A 24,922-nucleotide genomic window follows, 5' to 3' on the forward strand; every position below is an offset into this window, starting at 1 on the left:
GTTATTCTGAATATTGCAATGCAATTCATGGTTGTTCAAACTTAGTGAAATGTTCATTTAAATAGAATATTCAGAGGAGGGGTATTTAAATATAATTTTGAGGGAAAATATACACTCCTAGTATGTATTAAAATACATACCTCAGAGTACTTACAACAAAAATATTTGTTGCAAGTAAATTATGTTACATGAAACAAAGATAGAATCAACTACACTGCCCCCATTTGGAGATAAACAAGAGTAATGGCCTTTTTTTTTACCCAGAAGCCCCCCACGTTGGCAATGTAACAGATGTGTGCACATCACAGAACAGAGAATTTGCTCATATTTGTTAATAACCTTATCCTGTGAATATCTGTCCAGAATATTTGCATCATCGTTGTCTAAAGGGCTACATTTGTTCATTGTTCATTATTTCTACCCATCAATGCATTAAAATCCACACACCAACAAAACCTCTGATCTGGTTCTAAATTTATGCAAATCTCTTCCGACTTTATGATTTATTAATTTAGGAGGGTGGTATAAACATTTAAACAGATAATTGGTCTAACCTCCAGGAGTATTTACTATTGTAGCTCGAATATTGTGTATTTAGGTATTTCATTCTTTGTTGCATAAATAGACTGATAGCCCACTGGGCAGGGCTTGTATCATAGCTTGTGTTGTGCCACACCTTGTTTTGGGGGTACATCACTAATAATAAGCATTATTATTATTTTAAATCTTGGGGAAATCACAGGGATTACTTGGATTAGTGGAAAGTAGACAAGACACAACCCTGAAGGATCATAGTTCATAACCGATATCTTTGCCATCATACATTATTTTTAAGCAACTACTTGATGGGGTACGGTGAGGGAGTTGTGTCTCAGTTACAATAACCAGGACTCCAAGTCAACAGTGGAGTTAGAAGCTCTGCAGTTCATAACAGAACCAACACACTAACTATTAGGATGTTCTACCTTAAAGTTTCTGCATATACTGAGTGAAGACTTGCCCTGCATATTCAGAAGCATCAGCTGGCTCCTTGTTGAGTTTCCTGGCACCTGACCAGACAAACTCTTTGGCACCATCATATAAATAACTGTAAACCAGGATTTTATTATACAATGTAGCACTCTTCCTGGAGTAATTAAAATCACTTGTCTGCAAATGCCAAAAGCCAAGTGAAACAAATCAGAGAAGCAAAAAACAAACTTTTGACATCATAGGCAAGCAGTGCAGTCATGGCTCCCTAAGCCGCACCTACAACCTGACAGTGGGGTAGCAGATGTGTTGTTAACATGAAGCCCACACCAGTTTCTTCCACCTAGAAAGCAAATAAATAAATAAATGGCACTTTGCCAGTACAGAAAAAGGAACGTCTAAGTTCCCCAAGGCTAGGACGGCAGAGCCTGGTGATGCTCTGTGGTTTCTTTGTTCATTTATTTACTTTAAGAGAGTTTTCAAGCATCTCCTTCTGTTCAGGAATAGGGTATCTGCATCCTCCCACGTGTGTTTCTGTGCCCCTATAAATGGCAGCTCATGTTGGGAAGCAGGAGAACAGGCAACAAAGTTAAGTGCTGCTACTACACGTTTCAGAAGATAACTCAAGGCGGAGATGCCATCTTCACCGGCAGCCCTGTGTCTCGATATGTAGTTGTCCAAATAACACCTAGTTCGAAACCAGGTTATCTCCTAGAGCTATTTGCAAAATGCTACATGAAACAGTTCCAGGTTTAGATTTATTCTGGGCAAGTAAACCAGTAGGCAAGCCTCGGAGGAGAACCTTCTGCTTCAGTCTGGAATGAAAAGCCTAATGGGAGCAACGTGATTCTGGTTGGAGTGTGTCCCTGGGAAAGAGGAGAGGAATTTTTGCCAGTCAGCAAGGTGCTGGCCATCAAACAGGAACCCTTGTCAGTTTCTGTAATTAGTAACTCATCAATACAATGGCATTTATTTATTTCAGGTTTTATGGCGATGCTAATAATCATTGACCTATTTATTCACTTTCACGGTGCTTTTGAAATGCCTGCAGGATAAGCAGTCTTTGGGGACATTTGAGAAACCAGGGTTGTCCCTAAACTGCAAGTTTGGGCTGTTTAGATCTCCCGTAAGGCCTGCTTTCCCATAAGGAAACCTGTGAGCCGAAGATAATGCGACACACAGAACTAGCGATGATTCATTTGTGGGCTGAAACTCTGCGATCGTTGGGTCTTCCTTAAAAGATGACATTCCATAGATGGGCTCCTGCCATGGAACTCAAGCAGTGGGCTTGGGGTTTGTCTCTCCCAGATAAACCAGGAGAGGTAAGCCTAGATCAGGCATCCCCAACCTTTGGCCTTCCAGATGTTTTGGATTACAATTCCCACCATCCCTGACCACTGGTCCTGTTAGCTAGGGATCATGGGAGTTGTAGGCCAAAACATCTGGAGGGCCGCAGGTTGGGGATGCCTGGCCTAGATTAAACCTTGGCTGAAGCTTGTCATTTGCCTGGAGTGGGATAAACCACAAGCCTGGGTTCAGATATATGCTTGACTTTTTATTTTCTCAGACATGGTGAGCTGGGCCTGTTTGTGAGTCTGTGCTAGAGAAATGCATGGTGGTTGCCAGAATACGGCTAATTTCTCCCTCATTCTAAAATTAACTGCCTTTCGCCAGCATTGTTCTTCCAGACTCAGTGGATTGGTTTACGGAACACATTAAGCCAAACCTTGCCTTGTTTTAGGTGCGAGCAGCATAGCAGTGAAAAGGTTTGGAGCGGAGCAAAGTGGTTGCAAAGTGGTGTCCGAACTCTCGCGCAAGTCATATGAACCAGGCACATGCCTTTCACACGGCAGAGAGTAACTGGGAGGAACAATAAATACATCTTGAAAACTGAAGGTGAAAGAGGTCAGTCTTGGCCCTGGAGATCACTGAGAACAGGAACTGATGAACCTGTGGCTCTCCAGAACTTGTTGGGATTCCCAAGCTCCCACTGGCTGTACTGGTTGGTGCTGATGGGAGTCAGGAACCCAGGCTTGCAGTTCCACCCACCCAGGCAAGCCATCAGTTGCAAACCACAGAACAGACCCTTGGTTACAGCTTGCTTTGTCAGAAGAGAGAGTTAAGCCATGAGCTCAGGTCTGGATGACAAGCTAAGCCAAACAACAGCTTAGCACAGCACAGCAACAAGACCGCCAGGGAGGAACAAAGCAGCCATGGTCTACTCTCTGGGTATCCCACACATTTGCATGCTAAGCAGGGGTTTGGGCTAGTGTTACGTGTGAACCGAACCAGGTAATTCATGATTGCAACCACTGGTCCTGTTAGCTAGGGATGGTTGCAATGTAATTTACCTTCCCCAGCTTTCACAGACAAAGGCTACCACAAAATAAACACCTACCGTGCATTACCAAGAGCAGTCACCAGTTTTTATCCACTTCTAATTAACAATGGGAGATAAACTGTATTCATCGGCTTACAGATGAAAGGTTCTCCCTATCCCTTTGTAAATCACCAGGTTGACCCAGCTCTAAAGCATAAAACAGTTGGTTTTGTGCTTACAAAAATCACAGGGATCTTTATTTTAATTGCTTTGTAAACTCTTCAAATGGAAAAAAAATAGATATGGGTGAGACTAAAGAGAACCAACCACACCCCAGATCCTTGTAAAGTAACACAAATACGTGGCATTGCCAAGATAGGCAACTGAGAATAAGACTTTGAGGAGCGCAATGATTTTTTTATTGCCACATGTATGGAATTGACTGCTCTTGGCTTTGTGTTGGGGAGCTTATTCCGAACTCCCAGCCACGCAACCCACATTCCAGCACACACTATATAAATTTAATTTAATAGTTTCATGTCTTTAGTCTGGTCAACACATGCAGCAGAATGGGGTGGAAGAATTCTGGGGTGATAGGATGGACCTTATCACTTGAGCCTACAAGTGGAGGAATTACATTTTTTAAAAACCTCCCCTGTTTTTCAAATTTCCTGGAAATAAAAAACCAGAACAAACAGGCAAGATCTCGGCTAGAACCTCTCACTCTGCTGCTAGACTGCTGTTTGCAGGGAGGTGGGGTTTTTTTGGGGGGGGTGTATTCAAAATTGGTATTCCCCACATACAGTATAAATGGATGCAGACCATTCTACCAACTTATCATCCTGCCATTTAATTATACAGTGGGCGCTGCTCTGGTTTTGCCAGAAGCGGCTTAGTCATGCTGGTCGCATGACCCGGTAAAACTGTCTGTGGACAAACGTTGGCTCCCTCGGCCAGTAAAGCGAGATGAGCGCCGCAACCCCATAGTCGTTCGCCACTGGACTTAACTGTCAGGGGTCCTTTACCTTTACCTCTACTTACGTGCACCTCTGGTTACAGATCCTTTGGGATATGTACGCAGCAAACCCGGAAGTATTTTTCCGGGTTTTACCATGCGCATGCACAGAAGCTCTCTACTGCACCGTGCGCATGCGCAGAACAGGCACATCCGGTTGTGAAAACCTTGGAATCCGACCGGAGCTCCAGAACAGATCTCGTCCGCAACCAGAGGTACCACAGTATTAGACTTATGTCACACTGTTTTAAACATCCACAGACTTCTATTACAAACAAGTATATCCTGATTCTAAACGCACATAAAATCTTCCAAGTGTGGTTGTGCATAGAAACAGCAGCTGTAAATAATGATCAGGAATAAGTCTCCTTGAATGGAGTGAGACTTACTTCTGAGTTGACATGGTTGGAATCAAGCTGAAAACTGAAGAGGTACAGAATATTATAGGCATCACCACCCTGTAAGCAAAAATAAGTTGCATCGTTGACTCTTCTTCCTTACTAAAGCTCTGTACAGTGATAGCAAATTGCAGGTTAGATGTGGGTTGAAGGGCCAACTTTCGGGTTGTATTGAGACGGCTAAAGGAGGATGACAGGGCTGTGTTTTTGCACACACAGCCTTTTCCTAAATGATTTAGTCTGAGGAACCCAGATGGTCATCTCCCAAAAAGAGGTACCAGAAAGACCCCTCTTTTGCTATATGTAGATGATGCGGCCATCCTCTCTTGTTCCAGACCTGATTTTAAATACCAACAAATGAAGTTCTCAGATTACTGTTCTGTAAACGGGTTATCCATCAACTATGAGAAATCAAAAATTTTGGTCTTTGAGAAAAGATATTCTCCTTGCAAATGGCCGCAATCTAGAGCTGACTAAATGCTTCCAGTACCTAGGGCTCTTGTTTCACCACACAATGTCCTGGAATTGCCACTGGCAGACTATCTGTCAGAAGGCGGAGATGAGCAAACTTGCTATACTCCATTTATTTTTCACAAAAGGTGGTCACTATGTTCCATCAGCCATAAGGGTCTTTAACGCGAAATCTGTTTCCCAACTCCTTTATGCTTCAGACGTCTGGTACAATGGTCTGTTTCCTAAGGTAGATGGATTCCAGGCTAAGTTCCTTCAGTCCCTACTTCAGGTTCCAAACTGTGTCCCTAATTCAATTCTATTGTTGGAAACAGATGAATGCCCACTTTCCACCAAAGCGTGGTGGGCTGCCTTGAAACACTGACTAAAGATCTCAGTATCTGGCCTGGGGAAGGGATCACTTTTTCATCTAACCAATGAGGAGTCTATCAGCTCGTGGTCGAAAACTATCGCCCAAAAAGCCTCCTTAGTTGGTCTTTCACCATCCTTTTTACATCATCTGGACTACAATATTTCCCCTAAATCCCTGAGGAAGAGGATATGGGATATTTCATACAGCAATATTCACTCTAGATCATATGTAACCTGTGGACCATTTGCATCTGGAATCTGCTATAACCATGACTTTCAGTTACAATCGTATTTCATGAATCTGTCTGTACCTAACTACCGCTGATTGTTCTCCAAAGCCAGACTAAATGTATTTCCATCAGAAATACTAAACAGCAGACTGTCTGGTATCCCTTATCAGAACAGGCTCTGCTTATGCTCTCAAAGTCTTGACTCTATGAAGCATATCCTACTACACTGTGAGCAGTTCAAACAAGCCAGGGATCAATTAATTAAACCCCTATTGGTAAACTTAACTGGAAAATCTGAAACCTTCTACCTTAAGTATACCTCCTTGGAGATATGTTAAATTATACTACCCTGGCCATGGCTAAGTTCCTCTTGGAAGTAGTAAGAAACAGAAACCTACATGCTCTGGATAAAACATAGTGACTGCCTTGGAATCCTTTCCCTGTATTTCTGTTTTATTTTGCTTTTGAAAATGTTTTTGTGGTTCTTTGGGCCAAAATAAAGACTGTGTGTATGTACTTACATCATACTACAGCTCAAGCGCAAAAGATAGAGAGCACAATAACCTCCTTGCTGGTTCAAACTACTTCAGTCCTGTATCCTGCCTCTGGCAGAACACAATTCCATGCACATCTGGGGAAACAGATACCCAAGATGCTGATAACAATCTCTCCTCCCCTGGCACTCATGTTGATCGGGAATGGTCTTCAGATTTCTCTCTAGAGTGATTCAGATGAAGTAATATTTCTAAGGAGTACATTTCACTTTCTTGCAATATCTCCATTGCTATACCAGTCTTGGCTTTTGAGTCAATACAGGCAATATATGGAGCTATTGGGGGGTGGCATTAAGTTCAGGTTCTAAAATAACTTAGCTGCAATCTTTGTGTTAAGAACATTCACTCATCAAGGCATAAAGTAAGTCGTCAAGGTGCTTTTAGTGTCACTTGTGAACAGGACCAGATCAAGCCATTTTTATCCCTAAGGAGTTTGCTCAAAATGGCACTCCGAGCCCTCAGTAACTCAAGAGAATGCAACACTGTGGGCAGTTCTCCTGCAAAAGCCTCATGGAAATGAGCACAGGCTGTGCAAGAGAATGGCCTAGTAATGAGCTAAACCTATTTATCTCCAACTCAACTGCTCTTAGGTAAAGGGACCCCTGACCATTAGGTCCAGTTGCGGACGACTCTGGGGTTGCGGCGCTCATCTCGCTTTATTGGCCGAGGGAGCTGGCGTACAGGTCATGTGGCCAGCATGACTAAGCCGCTTCTGGCGAACCAGAGCAGCACACGGAAACACCGTTTACCTTCCCGCCAGAGCGGTACCTATTTATCTACTTGCACTTTGACGTGCTTTCGAACTGCTGGGTTGGCAGGAGCTGGGACCGAGCAACAGGAGCTCACCCCGTTACAAGGATTCGAACCGCCGACCTTCTGATCGGCAAGCCCTAGGCTCTGTGGTTTAGACCACAGCGCCACCCGTGTCCCTAACACTCAAAGCCTGACACAGCCACCTCAGCTTGCCTCATGATAAGGCTACCTTTGCCTTTTAAAAATGCCCTTAAGAAATGCACTCTTAGCATTGGAAGCAAAAACACTCTCACGGGAAGGCCAAGGCTGTTCACCATTTTCTTACAGGAAATCTCTGGCATCACTGCAAAGTATCAGTTCATTTTTTGCACAGCCCTGAACAAAACCAGCAACATCTGCATCCCATCCTTCCCCATTAAGCTGATGTCTCTTGACCTATTGAAACATGATGATGAAAACCTTTTAGGGAGGTGCGAAAAGCAACCTCAGGCAATCAATTTTCAGCACCATGAGACGGCCAGCTATTGAATTAATAATCAAGTCTTCTTTACAAACAAGTTTTCAAGACACCTTGAGGATGTGTGGTCCTGTTTTGATAAAACAGAATGGTTTATGAGTACCAAACGGATCAACGAAGATGCTTGAGAGGAAACATCTTGAATAACTGCATACCTACTCGGAACAACACACATCTGTTTTGACCAGGTGCCTATTGCTGGATTGAGGTGGTTTGCATTTGGATATTCTGTCTCAGTTGCAAACATAGTCTCGGGTCATCCTTGGTTGGGTAAAGAAATTATGAATGAGACATAACTAATTTGAAGGGGGATGAAAGAGAAGCAGGTTCTGTTAAACGCTCACCCTCTTTAAAAAAAATAGACAGAAAAAATAGACATGTTCTGGTTGCCCCTATTGATTAGGACATTCTCTGATTTACTGATAGCTGTTCCCAGTAAATTGTTGGTCTCTATTTTGCCTTTTGGAGTGGTTTGAGGGAATGCATTTCCAAAACTTTATCACTCTATATTGAAAGAATTGCCATGCTTCTGTCCTCTCCTGCCAGCTCTTTAGAAGTTAAACCTCCAAAGTAGGCGCAAACACATATTGATGCTAGTACATGAAAATGCAGCTTTCACATATACATAGAGGCAACGTGAAAGTGCTGCATCCTTTCCACTAACCCAGGGGTCTGCAACCCGCGGCTCCGGAGCCGCATGTGGCTCTTTTACACCTTTGCCGCGTCTCCGGGGTGGATACTAGCGAGGGGAGGAGGCGCATTGTGCGCCCCGACACTCCCCACTGTGGCGGGTGCTGTACTGGCTGTGACGTTGCATGGGGTCGGTGCGTGCGTTAGTCACGCACCGTCCCGACGTCACCTTCCCGCCCGCTGTCAGATCGGAGGGCAGAGGCACGCATGCTTTAAATGTCGCAATGGTTTTGCGGCTGCCAGTTTTGTTTTTTCCTTCGGAAACGGGTCCAAGTGGCTCTTTTTGTCTTAAAGGTTGCAGACCCCTGCACTAACCCATAACTTGTTATCCAGAGAGTAAAATGTGTTTTGAGTTGGAAACAGCTCTTCTGTAACAAGCACAACCAGATCTCTTGTAAGAGCAAACTTTCTTAGGTCATTAAGTTGTTGTTTTCAAAGAGAAACTGTTATGATCGGTGCAGTAATGCACGCTCTTCCAGAAGCCAGTGCCAGCCAGCGAATGAATGCAATTCACAGGAGATTAAGAACCTCAGGCAATGCACAGGAGACACAAAAAACAAAACCCCTCAGGCAGTTATATTTGGTGTGAGAACTGATTGTGTTACAAGTACATGAGTGAGCTGACTTCCATCTAAGGAATGCTGTGCAGTATAATCTGTGAAGCACTGCTTTTCTCCTGAGGCCAGACAAGGGAGGACTGTAAGGGGACGGGGATCTTCAGATTCCCCCCCCCCCCAACAATAACTATTTGCCAAGAACACCTGTCTCTCTGCCCAACTCAATACACTATGTACCGTATTCAGTGCAATACAACAGGTTCTATTAAATGAAGTTTATTACGGTAAGTGGGTCCAAATACTACGTATGGTACATGGCAAAAATTAGGTCAATTTATTACCCCTTGGGATAGCTCAGTCAGTACAACATGAGACACTAAATCTCAGAGTCATGGTTTTGAGCCCGGTGTTGGGCAAAAGTTTCCTGCACTGCAAGGAGTTTGTTGGATGACTCTCATGGTCCCTTTCCAACTCTACAATTCTGTGAGTCTATCAGACTTTGGGAAATGTGCATTATCATTATATTTTGTGCTGATAATTGATAACATTAATATGGTTAGTATGAAGTATGAATGTATCCACAATTTCAATTACAGATAGGTAGCCGTGTTGGTCTGCCATAGTCAAAACAAAAAAAATTCCTTCCAGTAGCACCTTAAAGACCAACTAAGTTAGTTCTTGGTATGAGCTTTCTTCAGTGTATCTGAAGTGTATCTGTGTATCTGAAGAAGTGTGCATGCACACGAAAGCTCATACCAAGAACTAACTTAGTTGGTCTTTAAGGTGCTACTGGAAGGAATTTTTTTTGTATCCACAATGTTTTGGGAGCTAAAAACAGTTCTGTTTAGACCAGCCTACCCAGATATCTAGAATGTTGATGTGTTTTTGTTTTTAGTTTAATGCCGATTTTAATTTTAAAATGTTTTAAGTAGTTGTTCTTAACTGGTTTTACCAAATTTTATCGCTTCATTCTTTTTGTAAACTACTTTGATGTGGTTTTTTTTACCATCAAGCTAGCAAAACAGCTCGGCCAGTAGAGCGTGAGAATCTTATTCTCTCTTAATTGTGAATTCAAACCCCACGTTGGGCAAAAAGATTCCTGCATTGCAGTGGGTTGGACTAGATGACCCTCCTGGTGCATTCCAACTCCACAATTCCGTGATTCTAAGCGGTGTATAAATTTTATGAAATAAATTTTTTAAAAATGGTATTAAAATGAACGGGATTGTCTCTTCTTTTTGCCATTTAATCATTAATTCTTTATCCAAGAGGGATATCTGTATCTAGAAATACATTCCTTCAACACACACACACACACACTTTTTCCTGAAGAGGGGAAAAGAGCAAAACCAGACTGATACAAACCCTAGTCTCAACGGCATTCACACAGAACGTAAAAGGCACATGCAAGGTGCAACCCAGACTGGGACATGTGGGAAAATGGGTTTTAAACCTGCCGCGATCCTATCTGGACCAGACACCCCACACCGATTTGCACTGGGGGAGATAGATACCACCCATGTGCGCCGAGGGATGCACCCCCCCCCCAAGTACCAAGGGAAGGACAGACACCTCTGTGGTGAAAGCATTTGGGGAGGAAGAGAAACATGCCATTACAATTCACATGCCCCCTTAGGAGCGCAGTGGCGTAGCGTGGGTTGTCAGCACCCGGGGCAAGGCAAGTAATTTGCGCCCCCTAACCCATGGATCTAGGTAGGGGCAGAAAGCTGCGAGCGCCCCCCCCCCAGATGTTGCGCCCGGTGTGGCCGGGCCCCCCCCCTGCACCCCCTACGCTACGCCACTGTAGAAGCGCAGTCTATTTCCATATACTAAGCAAAACGCGACGGCAGAATCCCGAGGGAGGTACAGCTGACAAACACCACTCGAATGCCTTAAACATGTCCCAGCCCTCCCCATGCCCTGCTGCGCTAGCTTTCTAGCTGCAGGGCGCCAACTTAGCTGCGCCCGGGAAAGTGGTTCCCCGCGACCTCCGCGCTTCTTCCGAGGCGATGCAGCCGCCCTGGCCGCCCCTTCCCTCCCTTGCTAGGCGAGGATATCGACTGCAGGTCGCCCGCCGCCCGCGCCCACTTACTTCTTCTGTTGCAGCAGGTGGATCTCGTCGGCGCTCCGCCGCCCGCCGCTGCCTCCCGGGCCGCCGCCGCCGCCGCCGCCGGGTCTGCAGGTGCGCCGCAGCCTCTTCCAGAAAGCGCCCAAGAGGCCGTTCTCTCCAGGCACGGGAACCCCCATGGCTCCTTCCTTCCTTCTTTCTCCTTTGGCAGCGCCACAAATAATAATAAAAAAAACCAAGCAGCCGCTGCCGCCTCAGAGGAATCCGGCGCCGGGGAGTCTTGCCTTCTTTTGCCCACTCACTTTGCCCTCGGGCGCCGCGGCGGTGCGCGCCTCTCTTGAGGCAAAAAGGAGCCGTGGGCGCGCGGGGTTTGGGGAGGCCCTCGACCTCCACAGAAAGGACTCCCCTCCCTCAGGGAGCACCTCGCAGGCGTCGAGCCGGAGAAGAGGAGGCAGCGTCCGGAGCCGGCTTCTCCTTCTTCGCCTCGCTCTCTCGGCTTTAGCCAGCGCGCGTCAAGTTTCCCGGCGAGGCTCCGGGCGGCACCTGCGCGCTTTTGGGGCGGGAAAAGGGCGGCGGGAACCCGCTTGAGGGCCGAGGTAAGATATAGCAGGCGGAGGAGGAGGAGGAGGAAGCGGGGAAGGGGCGGGCACTGGGCCGAGGAGTCGCCGGCCGGACGGCCAGTCTTGAGGGCAGTTGCAAGGGCTTGGGGCTGCCTCCACTTGCACCCCCGGGCAGATCGGGAGGGCGCCGTCATCCATCAGGAATGATGCCTCTCGAAGAGCAGGCGGCGGGGACGCACCCAGTGCTGGATTTAGGTATAAATTTTAAAGGAAAAACAACAACTGAAGATGATGGATTTTTGGGAGCTGGCCGACCTGACGGGAAGAGTCCGTGACCAGAGAGAGGAGGAGCACCATGAGGACTGGAAGAAATTTGAAGATTATTTAGCCAAATATGTTAAGATAACATAAATAGAATTACTTGCGAGTAGGCCTAGGATTTGAATATGTGATGTTGTAAAATACTACATTAAAGTTAAAATGAAAAGAAAGAAAGAAAGAAAGAAAGAAAGAAAGAAAGAAAGAAAGATGTAAATTGACTAAATTTTATGTGGAAATAGTTTTGGAAAACTGCTACAATGGACTATATGGAAACTCAACTAGGGGGATTCGAGGAAGTCATTTAACAATGTTTTAAAAAATGGAATTATTATAGTTATGATAAATGTTTGGTTGGTTGGTTGGTTGTTTTTTTGTTTTTTGTGTGTTTGTTATAAAATTGGAAAATTTATTTTAAAAAATTGAAAAAAAGGAAGAAACAACTGGATGTACATTTCCAAAATGTAAGATAAAAAACAAATAAAATTAAACCCACATACAGCAACAGTGTTTTGTGTTGTGTAGGCTCCTATGGTGTAAGTAATGGGCCCTGCCTGCTGGCCTGCTCCCGAAAATATCACTTATATTATTTCACTATTACTATACAGTACTTCTTAACTGTATTTCAGTTCAACAGTTACTTTGATAAAATACATATTTTGTTATGTGCAAATGGCTTTAGATACCTATTAGGTCCGTAAATTACCATATAGCATATATTGAACACAAAAAACAGCGACAATTTGTTGTTGACATAGGACAGCTGGACATATAAAGGGCCCCTGAGTAGAGTAGCTGAGTAGAGTTGCCATGTACAGATATCAAGAGTTGCATAGAAATGAAGTTAAATTGCTGGTTTCCCCAGCACACTTGCAGTGACACAGGAAACCATGTCTGAAGGTCTGGTGAGAAAAGACAGTTGCCTTTTCAAGATGTGATGTGAGCAACCTAACACACATGGCCTGGCCAAGACCTTTTGCCCCATGAGAAGGAAAATCCAGACAGTTCCTTTTTCCACTTCCTTGCTAATTAACATGAGCCTCAATCCCCTTGGGTTTTTCCTAGTATAAGCTCCATTGAAATGAAGGTGCCTTCACCTGACAAATATCCTGATGCAGGGTCCTTCCGGGGAGGAACGTGGTGGATTCAAGTATTTTGTCAGCAGGCTACTAATGAAGATAGTTATGTGGCAATTGATGATACTCGGACATAAATCTTGGCTACAAAATTCACTCTGGAAAAAAGAGTGAACAAGGGATTGACTTTTGATGGTCTTAAAAAGGCTGTTTTCTGCATTGGGAGCCCGAGAAACGGTCAGTGGAGGAATCAACATCTTACCCAAAAGCCACACAAGAGGCATTGGATCTGCAAAAGCCTCTTTTCTTAATTATTTCTGAGATGGTTATAATTTATAACGGACAGAGATTTCTCTGTCTGCTGGTAGAAATTTACATTTGATGTGTGAGCTACTTTCTGGCTTCAAGAATAAGGGAATAAGCCTGCTCCAATTGTTTGAGGCATTTAAATGAGCAAGGTAGCTCTGTATGCTAAGAATTTGTATATTCTTTATTTTTGTTTTCTGGGTGAAAGTGTTGCCTATAAATCAAAAGTAATTCGGACATTTGGCTCTGAAGATTGGGAAAATATTGCTTAACAGAAAGTAGAACAGTTGTATGTAACCCTAGAGTGAATGTTTATAATAATTTCTTTTATGTAAATAACAGATGGAAAATTGGAAGTCCTTTCAGCTATGTTGATAGTTGAGTTAATAATAACAATTAATTATTGTTGTGGTTATTAATTATTCATTGCTTACTACATAAAATGTCTCAAAATTATTTATTTATTGAATTTATATACTGCCCTACCTCAGGGAGGTTCGCTATTGTAATAACATTTAAAAAACAAAACTTAAAAAGTTATTAAAAGGATAAAACAACAATATTGACTAAAAGGGCTCATCCTGCAATATTGTAAAAATACAAAGCCTATTCACCCTACTAAAATATGAATATTTTGTCTTCAAACAGCATCAGACTAAGGGATTGAGCTATCACAAAGCACAAAACTTCAAGCAACTTCTGGAATTGTTTATTAGTGACCTGCATCAAGATGGCGATGCTCAATGGCTCCTTATTTGCTGTTGTGTATTCCATAATGCAGTGGTTTTCAACCAGTGTGCCATGGCACCCTGGGGTGCCTTGAATGATGGTCAAGGGTGCTGCGGGCAACACTGGCCTCTGTCCCTCTTTCCTTCCCTCTGATGCCCTCTCTTTTCTCTGCCTCCCAAAGGCTTGCACAGCTGTTTGTTGCAGCAGCCCTGGCTACCAGCTCCCCAGGCAAAGGGTTCCTCTGGGGCTGGCCAGGGGGTGCTTCCCAGGCCCCTGTCAGGCAGTGTGAGGAGGCACCTCTCTTTGAGGCAGTGGGGGCAGAGCAGCTTAGAAACCAGGGGTGGCAGCCCAGAGGACTCTCAAGGAGAGGGGAGAAAATAGGAGGCTGAGGGAACACTCCACATGGGAGGGTGTTTGAAAAGTATTGAGGGGCTGCTGGCTCTGTAAGCAAGGGGTAACATAACTGGGCTCCTGAGGTCCACACCGGTGCCACAGAAAGAGTGTAGTTGGTCAAGGGAGCCATGGACTCAAAAAGGTTGAAAACCTCTGCTGTAATGCATTACTGAGAGTTCATACCTCATGTTATGTTTAGTTCATGTTACGTTCTTTCAGGTTACGTCCCACGGTGACCCGGAAGTACCAGAAAGGGTTACTTCCAGGTTTCGCTGCTCGTGCATGCACAGAAGCACAAAATGACATCATGTGCATGCGCAGAAGCGGCAAATCGCAACCCGCGCATGCGCAGATGCACCACTGTGGGTTGCGCTCTTTTCATGTTGCGAACGGGCCTCCGGAACGGATCCCGTTCTCAACCAGAGGTCCCACTTTATTGTTGTAAGATAGAGCTGGACAAGAGTGGGCTAATGAAGCTGGAGACAGCCTTAACAGCCCTAGGGAAGTAGCTAAGGTCCTTTTTTTTGCTAGGGCTCAGTTGACTGAAGCAGCCTTGCTTCTCATCTCTCCCACTGAGGTAGCTGACGGAAGGGTTGCTGCAGGTGACGGGTGAAGGGTTTGCCACACAGAGGCGGCAAGACAGAGCTGCATACACGCTATGCCTTTAGAGTACATTTCCCCCACCTCAAAGAATTCTGGGCACTCTGCCCCTCACAGAGTTAGAATTCCCAGCAACCCTTAACAAACTACAATGCCCATAATTCTTTGAGGGGGAAAATGTGTTTTGAGTGTGCTTTAAAGGTTTGGTGCAGACACAATCTTATTCTCTGCTGTCTTGACAGGCAGGACTAGATCTAATAGCTGCAAGTTACAGTAGAGTAAAATCATAGAGTAGAGTAAAATCATACAGTAGAGCAAAATCCAGTATATCTGAAGGAGCGTCTCCACCCCCATCATTCTACCCAGACAGTGAGGTCCAGCACCGAGAGCCTCCTGGTGGTTCCCTCACTGCGAGAAGCCAAGTTACAGGGAACCAGGCAGAGGGCCTTCTCGGTAGTGGCGCCCTCCCTGTGGAACGCTCTCCCAGCAGTTGTCAAAGAGAACAACTACCTGACTTTTAGAAGACATCTGAAGGCAGCCCTGTTTAGGGAAGCTTTTAATGTTTGATGTATTACAGTATTTTAATATTATTTTGGAAGCCGCCCAGAGTGGCTGGGGAAGCCCAGCCAGATGGGCGGGGTATAAATAATAAATTATTATTATTATTATTATTATTATTATTATTATTATTATTATTATTATTAAGTTGGAAGGGACCGCGAGGGTCATCTAGTCCAACCCCCTGCAATGCAGGAATGTTTTGCCCAACGTGGGGCTTGAAGCCATCCTCATGCTCTACTGAAGTGACTGAGGTGTGAATCGCAGTAGAAAGATCTTGACATCAAACAGGCTAAGTTCTGGACCTTTTCATTTTGCTTCCCATTAGCGCTTGTAGGTTGAAGGTTTATCGTTGGATTTTGTTTTCTCTCCGCAGTTTACGCCTTTAAGCATGACACCAGGCATCAGGGATAAGCAGCAGTGCTGGCGAAAGAGGATGGTGCTGCCACCATTTTTTCAGAGATAACACTTGTTCATTCCAGCTGATTGCAGATGGGCCAGAGGACAACACTGGTTCAAAGCTAGATAAGGTTTTGAGATACCCATTGTAATAGGTGCCGTATAAATACCTAAGGCCAGATAGGAAGGCAGGTAAGTTCCTATGCCGCAATCTCGCAGTCCCCACCCTCCCCCTTGGGCTCTCTGGCTCCAGGAGCATTAAGGTGCTGCTCCCTGTATCTTCTGGGAGCATTGTCACACCTCTTACCTGAACAATCACAAGGTATCTAGTGTGCAAATGCTACACCTGTAGTTTAAACAGCGAAACTATGAGACAGTGAAGGTATATTGGCTGCTAGTTGATTTTAAGACAACTGATAGTAAACATATCTCCCCTCTGTCTCCTTTTGCCTCTCCACCACCCCTGGGTGTCAGGGGATGTGTGGGGGAAAGTGGTCCAAATACAGAAAATAACAGTTCCCAGAGGGGCAGCCAACACACACAAAAATTCTTGTGGCATCTTAGATGTATTATGGCACAAACCTTGGGCATACTAAATCTAGGGTGGCGCAAGACGCTTGTTGTTCATGCAGAAAGGAAAATTCAACTAAGGAAATAGCACAACCGTACCCTACAAATCTAATAGATCATGACAACAAGCCCTCAACAACCTGCTACAAGATTGTGGAATAGGAAATTTAGTGCAATGGAAAGAAATACACTACGGTGCAGTACAGAGGTAGCCGATGTTGTGCCATTCAGAGGTTGCCGGACTACAACTCCCATCATTCCTGACCATTGGCCATGCTCGCTGGGACTGATGGAGATTGTAATCCAGCAACACCCAAAGGCCATCACATTTGCTTCTGCTGGTGTAGTGGAGAGAGTTAGAATTAGATGGTGGTAGACTCAGTCTCAGGGAGGCGGGTGGTGCTGTGGTCTAAACCACAGAGCCTAGGGCTTGCCGATCCGAAGGTCAGTGGTTCGAATCCCCACGACGGGGTGAGCTCCCGTTGTTCTGTCGCAGCTCCTGTCCTCCTAGCAGTTCGAAAGCACGTCAAAGTGCAAGTAGATAAATAGGTACCACTCCGGCGGGAAGGTAAACAGCGTTTCCGTGCACTGCTCTGGTTCACCAGAAGCAGCATAGTCATGCTGGCCACATGACCTGGAAGCTGTCTGCGGACAATCACCAGCTCCCTCGGCCTATAGAGCGAGATGAGCGCGCAACCCCAGAGTTGTCCGCGACTGGACCTAATGGTCAGGGGTACCTATACCTTTACCTATTAGACTCTGTCTCAGTTCCTGTTTAGCTCAGCTACGATGTTCACACAATGGTCTTGACTCTTGAACATGCAAAGCTGTCTTAAACTGCATGTGTTCACTGAAGACTCACCTCACCCAGTTGCTTTGCAGTGCCTCAGACCTTCTGCTGATATAGTGGTGCCCCACAAGATGAATGCCTCGCAAGACAAAAAACTCGCTAGACGAAAGGGTTTTCCGTTTTTTGAGTCGTTCCGCAAGACGAATTTCCCTGTGGGCTTGCTTCGCAAGACGAAACGTCTTGCGAGTTCTTGCGAGTTTGTTTCCTTTTTCTTAAAGCCGCTAAGCCGTTAATAGCCGCTAAGCTGCTAAGACGTTAATAGCCGCTAAGCCGCTAATAGCCGTGCTTCGCAAGACGAAAAAACCGCAAGACGAAGAGACTCTCGGAACGGATTAATTTCGTCTTGCGAGGCACCACTGTACCCTTTGAATCTGTGTTGCCAGGCACAAGAAATTTTCAGGGACATTGTGGGTTTCCAGCATGTATGTTGACTCACTGAGCAACCTGGAATAAGTTGGTGAACAGGATTCAGTGCGGTAGATATAGGAAGACTTGCAGCCTAAATAATAAAGAGGTGTGATCACAGCAGGAAGTTCCTTCACAACAGAACTTACTGGAAATTGCTTCCTGGCAGATGTGGGATTTAACTCCCGGTTCATGAGTAACAGCTGAGCTATACCTTGCACAGAATAAGATGGTAGGGCTGGTGGACTGCATCCCTTCAGACTTGAGGGGGTATTAGAGACTGAGCATAAGGCTGCTCACCTTAAACATAAATCAGCTAGGGTGGCCATATGTCCTCTTTTCCCTGGACACATCCTCTTTTTTAGAATTAAAATATCCGTCCGGGCAGATTTTTAAAATTTGGCAAAATGTCCAGGGATTTTTATTTGGTTGTTTGTTTTATTACAGTAATATCACACAGTAAATATACTGTATAAATCCCTTTTTTGTGGCTGAACTAAAAGGACTCTGGCTCAGCTACAAGATCTTGCAGAAGGAGTTAACTTCCCCCTGCCCTTAAGGAGAGATGTACGGAAGTGAGAGCTGGACCATAAAGAAGGCTGATCACCAAAGAATTGATGCTTTTGAACTATGGTGCTGGAGGAGACTCTTGAGAATCCCATGGACTGCAAGAAGATCAAACCTATCCATTTTTAAGGAAATCAGCCCTGAGTGCTCACTGGAAAGACAGATTGTGAAGCTGAGGCTCCAATACTTTGGCCACCTCATGAGAAGAGAAGACTCCCTTGAAAAGACCCTGATGTTGGGAAAGATGGAGGGCACAAGGAGAAGGGGACGACAGAAGACAAGGTGGTTGGACAGTGTTCTCGAAGCTACCAGCATGAGTTTGACCAAACTGCGGGAGGCAGTGGAAGACAGGAGTGTCTGGCGTGCTCTGGTCCATGGGGTCACGAAGAGTCAGACATGACTAAACAACTAAACAACAACAACAACAAACCCTTTTAAAATGTGACTATTGGGTTGTTGTTTTTATTCTGATTATATATCCTGTGATCTTTTCTGTGAAGCGCCCTGAGACCTCCAGGTATAGGGCAGTATATAAATTTCAATAAATAATAATAATAAATTAAGATTGAGAAACAGAGAGAAACTGAAAGTGACACATTTGCCATCCCTAGTGGCACAGACATAAAGGAATTCCTGTTGGTTCATAGTCGTAACCAACAGGAAATCCAGGGGGGGACGGGACTCTAGCACATTCTTTGTATTGTTTCCTGAATTTATGGTGCTGCAATCAGAAACCAGGAGCAGGGGGAAGCTGCTGGGTAGAAGGATATAACCACTCTGTGCTTGCCTGGCATTAAAAGACACCGTCATAATCAAATAGTAATCTCCTTTGACTTACTCAGAAGCAACCAGAGGATTCAGGAGCGTGTGAAAGAGAGAGATGCCAGGCTGCCTTGATTCAGAGCAGGAAGCAGTTATCAATTAAAACAGGCAGGAGGGAAACTCTTAGATGGTAACTGCACATCATGCAATGCTAACTATCCAGAATTTCAAGCAGTTGGTGTTCAGGACCAAGTGTTCTCAAGCCTGTAGGGTCAAAATAATTTAATATGCAATAATATCCACCACCCAGGAATGCACTGAAGGAAACTCTGAGATGAAGCATTTTTCTGTTACCGTCTGTGACAGGATTAACCTATTGGAGAAAGGTATTTACAGATGTTTGTAACTGGCATTCAACCATCTAATTTGAAATGTGTCTTTAATACCGGTTTTTAAACTTTTCCCAAAGAGGCCCCAGCACAAAACAGCACTTACATACTTTTGGGATCAACAGGACAGTTTGTTGTGAAACAATTAAGCCTCGCTGATTTTTATTTTTTTTAAATAATTATTATTAAAGATTTCTAAGTTTACAAAAATACCTGCATTGTCTCTTTTTTCCAAGTTGTGTTTTCTATGGATCAGTTTCATTTGTTGTAGGACATTAGAGTTGCATGCAGTACAGTGGTACCTCTGGTTAAGAACTTGATTCGTTCAGGAGGTCCGTTCTTAACCTGAAACCGTTCTTAATCTGAGGTACCACTTTAGCTAATGGGACCTCCCGCTGCCACCGCCGCACGATTTCTGTTCTCATCCTGGGGCAAAGTTCTTAACCCGAGGTACTACTTCTGGGTTAGCAGAATCTGTAACCGAAGTGTTTGTAACCCGAGGTACCACTGTATTAGGTTCAATACTAAGATTCTTTGAAAATAGGGTACCATTGACCCCCCACTTTGATGCCGTGTGATAAGCCAATGGTAGAAGAGGACCAGGAAAAACCGACCCCCAAATGTCTGGTCTGATCATCATAAACAAGAAACCCCAAAATTAAAAAGGAAAAGCATACCCTTACATGATTTGCGATGCCCTGTGAGCAAGCTGGTGCTTCCTACCATTCCTCTTCATCCAGCCAGTCCCCAGCAGATATAAAGATATATAGGGCATTATCTTCTGCTGAAGGTCTGCTGGTTGAGTGGCTATAGCTTTCAGCTGCTAGTACAAATGCGAGCCAGACAAATCTCCCGCATCCCTAATTCGCAACAATCCTATAGACTTGGCGAGACTATTCCGAAAGCAAGTTGCCTGAAACCTGTGACTTTAGCTGTTGTCAAAATCCAGAGACGGCTGCCCACCGTGTAAGTTGTATCCACCAAGCAAGCCAGTTCCTGCAAAAACTGCCTTTAGAAAGAGAGATGACCGCAAAGCAAACACACAGCATCAAGATCCCAGGAATGTCAAACAACAAGTGGTGCTACCTGACCTCTCTTCAGAAATTGTTACCTTGGGAGATCTAACTGGAGCACCAGGTGAGTGCACAGGGGTCATTTGACCGGCAGTCAAAACTCAGCCACCTCCAAAAGGGGCAGCTTGAGAACCTCTTCCCTTAGAATAGCTGCACAGGTGATACGGAATCAGCAAGCACACCAGGCCTGCAGCTGCAAATGTTAAGGGAGGTAATGATGGAACCAGAGACCATAGCAACATCCAATACCAAACTTAAAGCAGAATTAATAGATGTACATATTGTACAAAACATTAAGTCCACTTACCTTAATTGGTCAGGCCAATGGCAGCTACAGGGGTTCTCCAGGGGGTGATACCAACCAGCCAATAAGCATTGCTTTGGTCTGCCCCCGGGGGAATAAATTGAAGCCAGCCCAGCACTCCTCCTCCTTTCATGGTAGACATTATCGGCTGCCATATTTGGGGCTGGGCAGGAATTTTTCCACTTGGCAAATTGTCACTGGCCACTTGGTTTTCGCCTACCTCATAGTAATCATCACAACTTTGTGAGGTTCAGGGCGGGCTCAGCAAACTTTTTCAGCAGGAGGCCAGTCCACTGTCCATCACACCTTGTGGGGGGGGCGGACGGACTATATTTTGGAGGGGAAAATGAACGAATTCCTATGCCCCACAAATAACCAAGAGATGCATTTAAAATAAAAGGACACATTCTACTCACGTAAAAACATGCTGTTCCCAGACCGTCCATGGGCCGGATTTAGAAGGCGATTAGGCTGGATCCAGCCCCTGGGCCTTAGTTTGCCTACCCATGGATTAGGCATTGAGTTTGAAAGCACGTCAAAGTGCAAGTAGATAAATAGGTACCACTCTGGCAGGAAGTTAAACAGCGTTTCCGTGCGCTGCTCTGGTTCGCCAGAAGCGGCTTAGTCATGCTGGCCACATGACCCGGAAGCTGTATGCCGGCTCCCTCAGCCAATAAAGCGAGATGAGCACCGCAACCCCAGAGTCGGCCACGGCTGGACCTAATGGTCAGGGGTCCCTTTACCTCTTTAAGCCTTAGTCTTAGCTGGAAGGGAGATTGTAACCTCTGCCTGTCCCTCCTAGGTTAAGGGTATCCCTTTGAAGTGATCCATGAGGAGTTGCCCAGACAGGGGCTAGGGCCATAGAACTCCTCCAGCAAGGACCCCTTGAAGGGCACCCCTATTTGATGCAAGGCATAGGACCTCTTCCCCCCCAATGGTGTGATATACTCCCAGCAGACGGGCTGGAATTAAATAAATGGCTTCAACCAATGCCTATGCCAAAACCTCACATCTGTAGCCAATAAAGTTGTGGCCTATTTGAACCCAAAAACTCTAAATGCTGCTGTCTGTTCCAGTTATTTTATTACAAAGGGACCAGCTAGGTCATTGAGTCTTGGCACAAAACAACCACTATATTAGACTTTAATATGTTGGACTATTTGAAGGGGAAAGAGGGTTTCAAATAGAATCTCAGACTGAAATGTGGAGAACTGAACTCAAGATTGGAAAGGTGGGAAATGGAGAGAAACCAAATTTGACAGATTTGCTCATCCCTACTCTGATGCGAGAATAATTTGACTCAGCTTGGGTGGGGGCTGAGCTGTCTTCAGCTCCATAGAGTTGGTGTCTATGGACACTAGCATTTGTCCTTAAGAAACTTGATTCTGGCTGTGATTGTGACTGGGGAGGAAAGGAAGAACGCCACACCCCTCTGTGTGTGTCTCATTCTACGGTCCCAATGAAACCTGCTCCCCACGGCATCTTTAGCTTCCCATGTAGTCTGGCCCTGTGGTCAGTCAGTCAAAGATTTATTGTTAAGCCAGTTAAATTATTACCCAACCACATCATCATTACAAGTAAATAAAAAGGAAGATTAAGTGAAACGTACACCTGCAGTCAAAATAAACATGGTTCATGTGAACACTCGGCTGATGTTTTCAGTGAGCTGCCCCACTGCAAACCAGTTCAGACCTCATCACCGCCTTTGTGAAGTTGAGGCCGTTCTTATTTGCTGTTTTCTCCCATTATCTATTGCTTTACAATTACAGCAGACCTCATCTGCTGTTTTCTTGTCGCCTATTCAGCCAGTTTGCAGAGATCCTTTTGGAGCGTTTAAAACAGTCTGCTTAGCTTTCATCGTAATACATAATTTGATGACCTCCACAATCTTGGCTACTTCACCCATTTGCCAATATTTAAGAAAAAGGTGGACATTCTTACTAGAGAAGCTTGCCCCCATTTATTACATTTAGATAGATTATATGATTGTTGTTGGATCAGGGCTGCCTCAAGGCATTTTGCTGCCAGAGATGGAGCAACAAGTTGCACCCCCTGCCACCAGGCCGAGATATACAAACTCCCCAAGCTTCCCTTCTCAGTTATGGGCACAATGAAAAGCATTGCTATTAGTCTGAGAGAAGCTCTACAAATCTTTAAGCAGGGGTGTTATGCAGACCATCCATTTGCTTTTTCCTACTTCAGACTTTTTAAAAAAGAAGATTAAATTAGAGAACGGTTTTAGAATGTATGCCTTTTTCTTCTGCTGGAACCTATGTTGCTGCTTTATATTTAATTGCCCTGTGCTTTTTTAAATTTGCATTGCGTTGCTACTATCTAAATTGTTTTTTCTTCTTATAGGCCTGTGTTTTTTATTATATGTAAAAAAAATAAAAACCTGCCATGTGGGATTTGTGCCTTAAAAAGGCTGCCTGGATATAAATTTATAAAGGAAGGAAGGAAGGAAGGAAGGAAGGAAGGTCCCATTCCTGAACCCCGAATGACTGGGCAAATGGAAGAGTGGATTGCTGGGAGACAACATTAACTTGGCTGTCCTGATGTTTGCAAGAAGGATGCCTGCTCATTGTTCCGGCACGTGAGAAAATAGAAATATTTATTTTATGTTTACATGGGGGTGTGTTTGCTTGTATCTTTCCAGTTTTAATCCAGGGTGGGGAACGCGTGGCTTGGGTTTGGTAAATGCTGTCCTCTCTCCCCCATCTCTGCAGGTGACCAGGGTTGCCTGTACAGTGGTACCTCTGGAAGCGAATGGGATCCATTCCGGAGCCCCGTTCACATCCTGAAGCGAACGCAACGCGCGTCTGCGCATGCGCAGTTGCGATTCGCTGCTTCTGCGCATGCGCATGACATCATTTTGAGCATCTGTGCATGCGCGAGTGGCGAAACCCGGAAGTAACGCACTCTGTTACTTCCGGGTCGCTGTGGAGCATAACCTGAAAACGCTCAACCTGAAGCACATTTAACCAGATGTATGACTATACATCACAAGATGTGTCATTCAATCAATCAATCATTTTATTTGTATGTCGCCTTTCCAAAGTGAAAACTATGCTCAAGGCGGCTTACAACGTATGAAAAAAAAACACATAACTACAAACATAAAAGCAGTTATAAATAATAAACAAAACTTCAAAAAGCACACAACCAAATTGAACAATTTCATTGCTAATTAGTGGCTGGTTTGATTGCCACCATTTTCCTTCTGCTTTTAGATCACTGCTGGGTGCCTCTGACACAAGTGCCCCTACTTGACCCTGCTTATGAGAACTGAGGGACGCGGGTGGCGCTGTGGGTTAAATTTCAGCGCCTAGGACTGGCCGATCGCATGGTCGGTGGTTCGAATCCCTGCGGCGGGGTGCGCTCCCGTTGCTCGGTCCCAGCGCCTGCCAACCTAGCAGTTCGAAAGCACCCCCGGGTGCAAGTAGATAAATAGGGACCGCTTACTAGCGGGAAGGTAAACAGCGTTTCCGTGTGCGGCTCTGGCTCGCCAGAGCAGCTTCGTCACACTGGCCACGTGACCCGGAAGTGTCTGCGGACAGCGCTGGCTCCCGGCCTCTAGAGTGAGATGAGCGCACAACCCTAGAGTCTGGCAAGACTGGCCCGTACGGGCAGGGGTACCTTTACCTTATGAGAACTGACAAGATCACAGCTCCAAGATGGTTTTGTTTCTGGAAAATGCAGCCCTGCAAAATGCCGCTATTCTGCTCCTGTGTGACAAAGCCACTCAGCACATCAAGAGGGGGACTGCTGCCCTCTTGTGGAGCATGCCGGGTATTTGTCATTTTCTCCTAATCAAAACAACAAGGCTTTAAAAAGCAAGAGGTGTTTTTTTTTTTTAACTCAACACACTAGCGTCCAGCTTGGCTCGGATTATGTCTTTATTTCTCCCTGAAATAAATACCTATTTTGGTCTTCCTTTTTTGTAATAGTATTTTATTATTTTTGCCGTATAGAAAGTTGTTTACTCAACAATTGTATTCCAATTCAACAACTAGTGACTTCCTGCTCAGCAAACATCGATGTTCATAAATCAAATTACATACAATTGCAGGTTATGGTTCCTCATCTAATTTCATCTTTAAAATGTTTCTTAATATATTCTGCTATTTTCTTACACTTTGGACCCCACTGTGATCTTCATGTATGGGAAGC

General features: G+C 44.9%; 1 protein-coding gene across 2 annotated transcripts in view; it reads right to left on the bottom strand.

Moving 5' to 3' along the window:
- The window catches only part of LOC114587917 (transient receptor potential cation channel subfamily V member 6), a 42,958-nt gene extending 31,464 nt beyond the window's left edge, over window positions 1-11,494 (bottom strand). The window contains exon 1 of one of the 2 annotated variants that reach the window (XM_028712789.2): window positions 10,918-11,494. In XM_028712789.2, the coding sequence (XP_028568622.2) occupies window positions 10,918-11,072 (155 nt within the window). In that variant the 5' untranslated portion in view covers window positions 11,073-11,494. Of the gene's footprint in view, window positions 1-3,367; window positions 3,429-10,917 lie in introns of those variants that run through there. The other variant, XM_077921079.1, reaches the window with a different exon arrangement.
- Window positions 11,495-24,922: the final 13,428 nt, after the last annotated feature.

The sequence above is a fragment of the Podarcis muralis genome, chromosome 17, assembly GCF_964188315.1.
Source record: "Podarcis muralis chromosome 17, rPodMur119.hap1.1, whole genome shotgun sequence".
Taxonomy (NCBI): domain Eukaryota; kingdom Metazoa; phylum Chordata; class Lepidosauria; order Squamata; family Lacertidae; genus Podarcis; species Podarcis muralis.